At 33.9% G+C, this 12610-nt stretch overlaps 3 protein-coding genes across 7 annotated transcripts; 2 read left to right on the top strand and 1 right to left on the bottom strand.

Annotated features, from left to right (window-relative positions):
* The first annotated feature begins 1559 nt into the window (after positions 1-1559).
* On the top strand, positions 1560-3340 carry LOC114375891 (probable purine permease 11). The gene is made up of 2 exons (XM_028333753.1): positions 1560-1805; positions 2130-3340. The coding sequence occupies exons 1-2, from the start codon at positions 1670-1672 to the stop codon at positions 3254-3256; spliced, it is 1263 nt and encodes a 420-aa protein (XP_028189554.1). The 5' UTR covers positions 1560-1669; the 3' UTR covers positions 3257-3340.
* A 1104-nt stretch (positions 3341-4444) lies between these two features.
* On the top strand, positions 4445-9597 carry LOC114377466 (receptor-like serine/threonine-protein kinase At1g78530). Of its 4 annotated transcripts, none has more exons than XM_028335985.1 (7): positions 4445-4684; positions 4981-5088; positions 5275-5443; positions 5529-5867; positions 6208-6462; positions 6546-6679; positions 9501-9597. In XM_028335985.1, exons 3-7 carry the CDS (start codon positions 5308-5310, stop codon positions 9507-9509), a joined length of 873 nt encoding a protein of 290 aa, XP_028191786.1. In that variant the 5' UTR covers positions 4445-4684; positions 4981-5088; positions 5275-5307; the 3' UTR covers positions 9510-9597. The 4 variants fall into 4 exon arrangements, with proteins under 4 accessions (XP_028191786.1, XP_028191783.1, XP_028191785.1 ...); XM_028335982.1 differs by lacking the exon at positions 9501-9597 and adding an exon at positions 7229-7890 and having other exon boundaries at positions 4446-4684; XM_028335984.1 differs by lacking the exons at positions 4445-4684; positions 9501-9597 and adding exons at positions 4734-4835; positions 7229-7890.
* LOC114377467 (fatty-acid-binding protein 3, chloroplastic-like) lies at positions 7796-11933 on the bottom strand. 2 transcript variants are annotated; one of them, XM_028335988.1, is made up of 5 exons: positions 11534-11933; positions 9589-9687; positions 8642-8797; positions 8327-8541; positions 7796-8202 (listed from the first exon to the last, which is right to left on the bottom strand). In XM_028335988.1, exons 1-5 carry the CDS (start codon positions 11745-11747, stop codon positions 8044-8046), a joined length of 843 nt encoding a protein of 280 aa, XP_028191789.1. In that variant the 5' UTR covers positions 11748-11933; the 3' UTR covers positions 7796-8043. The 2 variants fall into 2 exon arrangements, with proteins under 2 accessions (XP_028191789.1, XP_028191787.1); XM_028335986.1 differs by having other exon boundaries at positions 9589-9690; positions 11534-11932.
* Between the last annotated feature and the right edge of the window lie 677 nt (positions 11934-12610).

Here is a 12610-nt window from a genome sequence, read left to right as displayed (position 1 = left end):
GGCCACGTCTAAACACTAGTTGGTTGCACGGAGGTTGTTAGCACGTGAGTGGACAGAGAAGTGCTGCGTTTGTGGTGTAAAGGTTAGGTTGCAACATAAAATGGTAGAAGACTTCTTAGTTCATACGCTCAACAGAGATATTACTTTTACTCATTCGTCTCTTATAATTATTTTATATAAAATAAATAAATAAATAAAAATAGTATTTACGTATAACATATATTAAGTAAAAAAATCATTAATATTTCATTTAAAATAAATTATATAAGAAACATATTTCTACTATTCGATTCAGTCAAGTTTGTTTGGTGATGAATTGTGTAATTTGTTTTTAAAGTTCATGTAGTGAATTTTTTAATGGCATTATTTTAAATTAATTAGTTTAAAATTTAAAAATTAATGAAACAGTTAATATTTTTAAAGAAAAATAAAAAAAATGAAATGAAACTCTTAAAAATATAAAGCAACAAAGTAAAGACTTTTTTATCCTATAAATACAAAAAAAAAATACACAAATAATGTAAGTTGAAAACTATTTATCTAAAAATACAAAAACCACTCTTCATGATAAGAAATCAATTTACCAAACCAATTTCTTACCTTTAATTTTTTGTTTTTTACATTGAGAAATCGGCCAATTTTTTTTTTCCAATTGTATGTATATTCTCATTCTTTTTCTAATACTATGATTATTAAATTTTATTGAAAATTATCAATTTTAGTTGCTTTCAGTACTAAATAAAGAGTCATTAAATGAGATATATGACCCTTTATAATTGATGGTTTTTAATAAATTTCAAGTTAATCATAAGAGTGTTAAAAAAATGTAACATTTCTCATTTTGAATATTTACCACATAAAACAGTAGTCACAATACTGCATGGATTTAGAATAAGCACTACATCTAAATGAAAGTAAATAACTACATATATTTAACAGCATCAACATTAACATAGGCGAAGAGCAGAGTGATATATACAAACTTTGTAACAGGATTTTCTAATTAACTGCACCTTTCTGCATCAATGGTGCCTAACTTTGCGTTTAAACTTTCTGTCCACTACTTCTCAAACGAACAATTCTTGTTTAGAAACATCCTAAAGCCTCCTCTCAAAAAAAAAAAAAACCAAAAAAATCCTAAAGAACAGAAGGTGAGGCAAATACAGCAAGCAGCCAAATTTAAGAAAATAGGATCAGTAAATCCTTATACAAATAGGAGTTATTTAACCAAAACAAGAATAATTATACATATTTTTTATTTAATAATTATTTTGAACCTCTTCTAATTTCATTTCCCCAACTTTGATTGATGCAGAAAAACTAGAGACATGATCTGCAAACCTACGCCATGCACAAATGTCACATAGATGAAGCACCAAGGGTTGATGAGCTCTTTTAATATCATAATTACATAATACAATTTTAGATCAATAATAAAAGAGGTTTCCTTTAGATTTGAATCTGATTCCAATTTGACACCGTCCAAATGGAAACCTACTCCTTGCCGCCTTAAAGGGGAAAAAAAAATCCAAACTTCAGATTCCATTGTGAAACTATGTAGACATCTCTATGCTTAAGTAAAAGAATAAACAATTCAAAACTATGAACATAGAAGGTTCAGTTAGCATTTTAAAAATAGGAATTTGAGCAGTAAAGTTTTCTTCCAATTATGGTTATATCCTATAGATTTAGAGGATCGTTTTATTTTACACCAAGTAAGTGCTCAGACAATAGTGATTCATCATTCGCTATACAGATTTCAATGGCGGATAGAGAAATTGAAGCCTCACCACGCTACCATCCAGGTCACTTTTTTCCCTCATCTACTTCAGTAATTTCCTAGGCTCATGGTGCACAAGGCAGAGCATAATGAGCAGTGTTAAAAAAATAAGACATCAATATTTTAATTGCCATCTTTAATATACCATCTTTAATTTTTTTTTCAATTCATGATCTTTTCAATTTTAATTGCTCAATATTTCACTGAATCCAAATTTTCAGAACGCAAGGACTAATAAGGTTGTATTTGTTTAAGCAATATGTGTGTTTTCTCAAGCAAATTAATGTTATGTGACAAATTAGAAACGATGTTCTATAATTGGGTATTACAGAACATAACCTTGTTGCAGATAATGATGTCAAAGAATCAATTGCAGTAGGTGTTTCAACCACAACCGATGAAGATGAACCATCATCGCTCTTCCAGCTTAGCCGTTGGAGATGGTGGTTTTTAGTAGTAATCAACATAGCCTTACTCTTGATGGGCCAATCTGGTGCAGTCTTGTTGGGGAGATTCTACTTTGACCAAGGTGGAGAAAGTATATGGATGGCAACACTAGTACAAACTATAGCATTCCCAATCCTTTTCTTCCCACTCTTCTTCTTTCCTCACCCCAAAAACCTTTCTAACACCACTCACCTCACCATGCACTCTTATACTCTCACTCTCATCATGGTTTACTTCCTCTTAGGTATCCTCTTAGCTGGAGATAACATGATGTACACAATAGGCCTTCTATATCTTCCAGTGTCTACCTACTCCCTCATTTGTGCATCACAACTTGCTTTCAATGCCATCTTTTCCTTTTTGATCAATGCTGAGAAACTCACCATGTTAATACTTAACTCAGTGATTCTTCTCACCATATCAGCTTCACTTATAGCACTTCATTCTGACTCCTCAGAGGATAACACTAAGAATGTTACAAAGAACAAGCACATGGTTGGTATTTGGTGCACTCTTGGTGCATCAGCAGGGTATGCCCTTTTGTTGTGCCTCATGCAGCTAACATTTGAGAGGGTCTTGAAGAGGGAAACGTTTTCTGTGGTCCTGGAGATGCAAATTTGGACATCTTTTGTTGCTTCATGTGTTTGCATAGTGGGACTTTTTGCCAGTGGGGAAGGGAAGGGCTTGGAGGATGAAATGAGGAGGTTCAAAGCAGGAAGAGAGGTTTACATGTTGACTCTTGTTGGAACTGCTTTGGCTTGGCAGATTTGTTCTGTTGGAGTTGTGGGGCTAATCTATTTGGTGTCTTCTTTGTTCTCCAATGTTATGAGCATGCTGAGTTTGCCACTTGTTCCTGTTGCTGCAGTGCTTCTTTACCGTGAGCAAATGGATGGTGTCAAGATTGTGGCCATGTTGTTGGCCATCTTGGGTTTTAGTTCTTATATTTATCAAAATTATTTGGACGAAAATAAGTCCAAAGAAACAGCAATTCTTGCTACTGACACCCCAGAAACCTCTATTTCTGGATAGATGTGGAATTTGTTTAGTTTTTCCACTACAGATAGGGGTAAGAAGCTAGAAATGAAAATTTGAAATTCTGTTTGATATACAGACTTCTAAGTGTGAATTTTAGTCTTTAACTTCATAAAATAACATTAAGAATTAGTAAATGTCGTTTTGATGGAAGAAGAAAAAAAAGTAAATTATAAAGTCAATAATTAAAAACACCTACAATCTCAAACATTAAAGTGAGAATTTACTCTTAATTATTTACTGTACTTTATTAAAGTAAAACATTTATGATGAAAGGATACACGATTAAATTAATGTTTACTCGAATTCACAAAATTTCATATTAGAATTTCAAAAAGGGTGTTCTACAAAGTTTTCATTCAGACTACCGACAGGAATCTTGTGTGACCTTAGGTACAAAATATAGAAGCTTTTATTATAATATTGAAACACACAACAAAAGTTCCTAACCAAAGTAATAGTACGAGCTTGCGGAACTCTTGGAAGCTTATACGCCAATCATTTTCACTAGTGCTTACTCCAATGATGTGTATCTCGTCGGGCTTAACGAATTCTGTGGTCACACCTAGATAGAGAGGTATGTTGAAAGTCACACATGACGGATAGCCATGAGAAAAATGAGACATGTTGAAGTCCTACTTAGAATAAAGATAGTGCCGAGATAAATTATATAAGCAGGGAGTAATCCTCATCTTACAAGCCGATTTTGTAAGGTTGAGTTAAGTCCAAACCCATTTTCTGACATATAAGTAGAGAGCAATCCTCACCTTACAAGCTGGGAGTGAAGAAAATAGTGACAGCATAGCCATTCACATGATCATTGAATGTTATAAAACTTTTACCTGATATGTAGCACAACCACCATGCCTACTTTTTTCTTTTTCTGTCCTTTTCATCATACTTTTTATGCTTCAATAGCTGGGAACATTCCCATATTATAATAAAAGTAATATGGTAAGGATATGACAAAATCCATTCACACTGGTTTAGAAAATTTTCCTCTGCCAGCTTTATATAATGTATTATTGACTTTGTTTTGGTGATGCCACAAAAGTCCAAGTGTTTTCACACATTATTTTTTGGTTGAAAAAAAATTAGGGGAGGGAATAATGCCCCCTACCTAAGGTATGAAAAATCACGAGACTCAAAGATCACTTATATAGATACTTACATTTATCTCACCTAAAAAAAGAGTGGAGACTCAAATTTGCGACTTGTCAAATACAAGACCCTGTCATGTTTCACTTGACCAACCCTTCAGGTTTTGTTTTCACACAATAATACAGACATTTTTTACAGGTTTATCCACTTACCTATGTTTTCCATGAAAAACATGCTAGATGGGTGGCATGTCACAACCTTCGAGTCCATAATAGTTTGTTTGGACACGAGAGAGCAGATAATGATGGACAGACAAAAAATAAGGTAGGCCTTCTTCATGTCAAACTTTATTATTAGATATACTTTTTTTCAAAAGTTGCTTCTTCTATTTTTCCTTTCATCATCATCATCTTCAGTGATCTTTCTTTTTTGGTCTTAAATTTAGGCTCCACCATTCTAGGATATGATATAGCGAGTAAGGAAATAACTCTGAATTTTCTATGCTGGTTTTTGTCCACTAACACAAGTTACCGATTTTTAAAATTATATTATTTACCTAAATGATTTGAGATTTTGAATTCATGAGAGTAATGTTAATGAAGTTCTGAAATGTTAACAAGGTAGCAAAACTTTGTCCAGTCCAGTGCGTGAGATGGCAGCTATGTTCATCTTCAGAAGCAGTCATGGAAACCAGAAATCAAATACTACAATACTAGCACAAAACTACAGTGAGATTTCCTCTTTTCTTGACATGAATTTTCTTACGTTTATGAAAAAAAGAAGTGCTATTTCTGCATATTGTGTGCAGCAATTTTCAACCCGTCCTCGTATTCTAGATTCTGCAAGTTTAGACAATCAGAAACCCTGAGACAGTCCATGGCTTTTCATTGGTTATTTTAATTCTGTGTCTTCAGGTTCTTAAAATTTCAGCATAATTTTAGCACCAAATGAAGAATTCCCTGGTTATAGCCTTTTCCATAACCATATGCTCCATCGCTTTTGTGATATCAAAGATTGTTATCTCAGTCCTCCTCTACAAAAGATGGAGAAGAAAACATTTGATTCATGAAGAAGGTTATCCAGGTATTGAGGCAAAAGGGGGTGTCTTCTACTTTTGTTCTTGCAGAGAAAAAATAAGACACTAATATGCACTGATTGGATAATGCAGGAGGGAAGATAGTAATATTTAGGTCCTCAGGGCTTAAATCTCTCAAAGCTGATGTGATCTTAAAGAAGACACAGAAACTAAACAGCAAGGACATCATTGGATCAGGTGGTTATGGTGTGGTTTATGAACTAAAACTAGATGACTCCACAGCCTTGGCAATAAAAAGACTAAATCGCGGAACTGCAGAGAGAGATAAAGGTTTTGAGAGAGAGTTGGAAGCAATGGCAGACATAAAGCACCGCAACATTGTGACACTTCATGGATATTACTCTGCACCACACTACAATCTTCTCATATATGAGCTAATGCCCCATGGAAGTTTGGATTCCTTTTTGCATGGTATGTATTTGTTTGTTTCTAACATTACATTCTGAGACTTTTGGTAGGAGTCAAAAGGGGAAGAAATGGAAGGAAATCATGAACATTTTGATGCATTATAGTTTTTACTATTGACTCTCTTTTATTCAAATTTTTGCTCTATCCAAGTATTCCTAGTTAAAAATTCAAGACTAGGATGAAATGGTGAACTTCTTTTGTTATTCAGCAGCACATTGCCAATTTTACAACATGTGATGCATTGATGGAAATGCAAGTTTTTTGTGTTATGTTTTATGCTTTTGGAATTTTGTCAATGATAATTGAACTGAGTTTTCTAATAGCAAAGTTGAAAGTGATGCAGGGAGATCAAGGGAGAAGAAGGTTTTGGATTGGCCAACCAGATATAGAATAGCTGCAGGTGCAGCTAGAGGAATATCATATCTTCACCATGATTGCATCCCTCACATTATCCACAGAGACATAAAGTCAAGTAACATATTGTTGGATCGAAATATGGATGCTCGAGTTTCTGATTTTGGATTAGCAACGTTGATGCAACCAACTAAAACTCATGTGTCAACAATTGTAGCTGGAACTTTTGGATACTTGGCACCTGGTAGAGACACATACCTGACTATACACAGTTTTTACATTTCACACTACTTTTTGCTTCAAATTGATGACTGGGTTTGCATGCAGAATATTTTGATACAGGAAGAGCAACACTGCAAGGGGATGTTTACAGCTTTGGAGTTGTTTTGCTGGAGCTTTTAACTGGGAAAAAACCCAGTGATGAAGCATTTATGGAAGAGGGAACCATGCTTGTCACATGGGTAAGACAAGAATTCTTGCAGATTTACTTCTATGATTATATTCATAAAACAAGTTTGAAATCAATATGGGAATAACCTATATATAACTTAAAATTTTAATCAAGGACCATGTTTACTTTGAGGCTTGAGCTCTATCATTGTGAAATTGCTATCATGGTAGAAGGGTTTGAAAGCCAGAGAAAAGCATATCATTCTATTGTATCGAAACTAGTAAAACACTAAAAACAAAGCATTGAAGCATTGACCACGAATATGAATTTCATTAATCTATTGTACAGTTGAAAGCATTACCTATTGTGCTATTGAAACTTGAAAGGACAATATAAATGGCATACAATATAATACATTTTACTTGCTTTTACTCGTACCTTTATTCCCGTGGAGTATAAAACACATCCCACTGAATATTAAAATGGAATGTGTTTTTTATGTTAGCTACCAGGAAGTTATACTAGAACAATATTTTCTAGCTCAAATCTCTAATTACTTAAATTCTGGACCCAACTTTGGAATGAGTACTTCCTTCTAGAAAATTTATTATTGCATCAGGTGAAGGCTGTTGTTCGAGACAAGAAAGAGGAGTTAGTTCTTGATAATAGCCTAGGGTCTTGTTCAATGCAAGAGGTCAACAAGGTGTTCAGCATTGCAATGATGTGTCTTGAACCGGATCCCTTGAAGAGGCCAACCATGGCCGAAGTTGTCTCTTTGCTTGAGCAAACAGAAGCAGATAAACTCATTACTGCATCCTGATGTTCACATCAAAATCGTTACTCTGAAGTTTCTGGAAAACCATCCTACAAGCAGTGGCAGATCTAGACTCCAAGTTAAATGTAGTTTGGGAATGCCATGCTCAAGAGACGGTGGTGGGGAATTAAAGATATGAAAAACTAGAAAAATGTACAGTAAAATATTGAATTTTTAAAATGAAAAAAGAAAATTGATGGGGCCTTCAACAATTTTTTTGTAATTATACAGGGACCGAGAGATTTCAACATACATCGTGACATGATTAAATTCCAATTGACCAACTTGAATGTGTCAGGATTAAGACCAAGTAGAAGATGTAGCTTGGGTCAGAGAAGCACATGTATGAAACACTAATGAAGTGTTTCCTTCTAGGAGAAATAGGAAATTGGAATTGATCCAAGTGTATATTAATGTCCAAATCAAGTATTTAGATCAGTAGAAATAAACACTGGAACTAGGTAACAGCTTCCACTTGTACACTAGGCATACATCAGTAGACCATGGAGCATGCTTACATAGATATCAGGAGAATATAGGCTACGGCAATATATTTAAAGATCGAAGAATTTCAAGAAAATATGGATGTATGCAACTTTATCAAGAAACGCTAAACTTTTTTATTTCAGTACTTTTGACAAGCTTTCAGCCACTGAAGCTTTCAAGGAGGGAGAAACCGGACTATCTCCAAGGAATACATTAAAAAGAGCAGAAGCCACATTTGCAGATTCGATTGTAGCATCCATGGTAGATGGAAGCCCATTTGAGGAGACAGAAACCTGAAATCTCAACGAGTTTAGTTGGAATATTGTAGATAAAAAAGGTAAAAAGGAGGGAACATAGATAGAAATGATGTCAATAGTCTAAAGAAAAATCTCAATAAAAACATGAAAGTAAACTTACAAGCAATCCGGAGGGGTTCAACCATGTCAAAATTATGATAGCTCCTTTCTTAAGAGGGCGATCTAGAAAGACACCACGGAAAGTTGTCAAAGCAGTTTCATCTGTGGTTGTGGGTTGTTGAATTCTTGGTGATATGGCATCACTTAAGGCATCCCAAAAAGTTTTACCATCAACATCTCTGACTAGAATAATTTGCAATGATTTTTCGAAGGAAGCTGCAATCATATAAAGGCATATGTTTATCAAATTATTCACTGTGAGTATGACTCTTTTGAGAGCATTGTATAAAGAAATAAATGAATATAAAGTTGTTACATTGGAAAATGGTCTCGAACAAGGAAGAATTCCCTTGAATAGCTTCTTTTGATTGCCCTTTCCAAGCATTCAATTCAAGGGCGATAGATTGATCTAGATACAAACCTGCAGCATAGACCTTGACACCAATAATCGCAAAAACTTTTTCTCTGTATCCTGAAATAAGAATTATTAGCCATCAAAGTTTATATATAAGTTATAACATTGAAAAGAAAGCATGACTACTTTATGTGAACTTACTAATTTCTACTGGTCTTCAGGATGGCAATAATCACTGGCTGAAAAAAAATTGCCATACAATACTGACGGAAGATGATTAAATAAAACACCTTCAAGTTTATATTTGTACTAAATTTGGCTTCCCCATGCAACTATTTCAAAAATTAATATATATTTATTTCGTCGTATCAAATATGTAGTGCCTCGTAGTTAATCTCAGTTGTTCACTATATATTTTCCAAATGTCATCAGTTTTCCTGTAATTACTGCACGATACAGACATTTCACTTTGCAGTTTCTCACAAGAGTTTGATTTTTGGCTCAAGGCTATTATCAAGTCCCAATGCCACAATCAATGGCATGAATTTATTTGGAAGTTCATGTCCAGGAAAATAAGTTCATCATGATATCAATTATCAAACAATTTAGTCTAAAGCACAAAATAAACAAAATCAATCCTGCTCCTCATATTCATGTGAAATTGCTATACTATATTTAATATTAACAGACCAAATTATGGTTGCAGTCATATTAATTTTTTCTCACATGTTCAGAGCATTTTTATCTTACTCTTTTCCAAAAGTCATGTGATACTATAACATGACTTTTTGATATAATATATATCTTTTCTTATTAACAGATCAAGTGATGCTTGGCCATATTTTCACGCGTTCAGATTATTTTTATCTACTCTCTCCCAAAATTCATGCGGTACTATGACAACTAACCTGTTCCAAACAAAGTTAATGAATTTGAGCAACCGGGAAAACTCAAAGATGTCTGGAATTTCACATTTGTTGCTGGTTCCTCCACGTATTCAGCATTTACTGCTGCAATTGCAAGCAAATTAGACATCAATTTTTATTATATGTTAGCAAGACATGGTGAACGAAAGAGAATTTTGTAATAAATGATTCACAATAACTGTATTCTGTAATACACAGTTCATTGTTAATATACTTCACAAATCAACCTCTCGCCAAATGATAAGCCTTAGCCCACGTGAAATCTAAAATGGGTACCATAACAACCTTAAAAATTGGAGCGATGGAAAAGGAAAAAGAATAGGATCTCTCATGGTTCATGGTTGTTTTACTAACTTGGCAAAAACAATTAACTGAAATCCATCCTCATTAAACAACCGGCCAATAGTTCTGAATAAAGTTGGATTGGGATAATTTTGTCATCATAGGATTATACTTTGGCAGAGCAACTTGGTATGACAAATTAAAAGCCCATCATCATCTTACTGAAAAAGCTGCCAATATAGTATGGTAGGCAACACCTTAATTAATTGTGACTAATCTAGATAGTTTCAATCAAGAGTCTTATGTAACAGTACATGCCGACAGACTTCAAAGTTTTAAACTCCTAGAGGAAATTTAAACACAATAGCACCCTGAAAGTGAAGTCTAGATATAAACAAAATGTCATTCCTAGATGTATACAAACCTTGACTATTAATTTAAAAGTTTTGGTATGTTTCTCATATCCAATTTAATTTGAATTCTCTCTTTCTCTCTGTCCCTGTCTCTGTCTCTCTCACACACAACCATATATACATATATGCAGTGTCACAGGGTCCTATATTTTAGAGACTAACAGTGGCAATGTGTTTATGTCTGTTAGAGCCCGTGACTCATAGCTTAGAATTTCTGTTCAACAGCAAGATACTCCTACCACCTTACTTTTTTTACTTGTTTTTTTTATCAACAAACTCAGTGATGCAATATAAAATGAGAGATATAGATGCTTATTTTAGGGAATCTTAAAAGGTTTCTAGATTCAGCAAAAGATATACAGCAATGCAGCATCCATTGAAGTAATTTCTTGTTTTATGTGCATCTTATATGGCTTTTTACTTGCATGATCTGTACAACAATTAGTTATTTCTTATTACCGCCTATTTTCCTCACACAAGATGCCACAAGAAGTAACAGATACTATTTTGAATATAGAATACAGAAAAGCAAATGCAACAGCCTTGTCCCTGCTCACATTTATTCCTTGTTTAGTTATGCAAAAGGAACTAAAGAGGACAATTCACCCAACTTTAAGAACTGTTACAACTATTGAAGATACAGTTCAGTGAAAGTCAGCAACTAGCCCAAAAGAAAGTATAATATAATAACAATAACAACAATAACACCAGAATCTCCCCTACTATTTCCTTTTCCTTTCTCTTTTTTGATCTTGGCCTTCTTAAAGGCGAATATTTGTTGTACAGGTACAAAGAAGCAAGTTAAAAAGATTGTAGCACATCTCAAAAATAAGTTCCACTATAACCATCCATATAATTTAATTAAATATGCAAAAGGTAATTTTCTCTATGAAACATGGTACCAGACAGGACTCAAAATCTACCTTTAGTTTAACAATAAAACCAACAAACAAAAAAGACATATTGTACACAGCAACATCAATCTAAGATTCAAGGCTATATAATAATCTTCACAAATGCAGCACTGCCCTTAAAGTTTATTCCCCAGTCTGCATTGTTCATTTTCCAAGAAAGTGCCAACTGCATTCCTAGAAGCAGTTGAAGAAAAAAACTAAGTAACAAATTAAAGCATAAAAATTGGAACAAAAAATGAGGGTTGATGAGAATTGACAAAGCAAAAAATAAAAAAATACTGAAAAAAAAAACAAATGATAGTGACCACAGAACCTAACCAGAAGATGCAGCAGCTTGTGCAAGGAAATGGGGTTGTCTTCTACTGCTCTTGTGTGAAGAGAAATGCATAGGTTTAGCTGATAAGAGTAAGAAAGAGTGGCCATTGTTCAATGCCAGTGTTGAATTTGAGATTCTTCTGAGAACAACAATTCTGGTGGAGTATGTGGATGGTGAAAAGCATAGTGATGTGGAAGCTGCTACAGCTCCAAGCATTTTTTTTAAGGAATAGGATTGTGTATGCTTATGCCCAGCAATGATTCTTCTTGGTAATAAAATATTGAAATAGATTAATATATGTATAGACTATAGAAAAAGATTGGAGCAATCTGAATTCTGAACTGAAAGACTCTCACTTCGGTCTTTCCGCCAGTGTTACTAGCACTAAGCATAATCTAACCGTCATCTAGTTGAAGTGAATGTGATTTTCTTTTAGTATTAAAACCCGGTCCAACAGCAAACCGGTGGTCTGACCGGATCCGGTCTACTATCAGACCCGTCATTCAGTCAACAGCAAAACCGGTAATTAAGCCGTTGGCCCAGGTCGGTCACATAACTTTTTTTCCAAATTACTAAAAATGCCGTTGCTTTTTGTTGCAACGTGATTGTTGAATTATTTGCTCTAGTAGTTGTTTAATTTATTGTGTTTAGGCTTGATTGCTTTAGGTACTTGATATTGGAATTCCACTTATGAATAGTAATTTTTTCTTAAGACATTCTATAAGACGAGTACAATTTTTTTTTAACACATCTCACTAGTTCAACCAACCATTGACCAATGATCAAGTGTCTTGTCGGGTTGGTTTTTAAACTATGATATATGGTTTTACGATTAGATTTTTCCTTTTCTTTTTTCTTTTTTAACTAAAATAATTACTTTTGTCCGTATATGAATTATTGCCTATCAAAAAGTTACTTTTTTATTTTTTTACTAAAAATTACCTTTATCTAGTTATACGAATCCTGGTCCCAAGTTGTCAATTATAAAGAGAATATGTTTGCTGGTCCTGACATTTTTTGTCTTTGTTTTGTGGGGGAGCTCTGTGTTGGTGTGTGTGAAATTATGTTTAGATTGAAAA

Source organism: Glycine soja, chromosome 11 (genome assembly GCF_004193775.1).
Source record: "Glycine soja cultivar W05 chromosome 11, ASM419377v2, whole genome shotgun sequence".
NCBI lineage: Eukaryota > Viridiplantae > Streptophyta > Magnoliopsida > Fabales > Fabaceae > Glycine > Glycine soja.
This window is presented reverse-complemented; position numbering and strand designations above follow the sequence as displayed.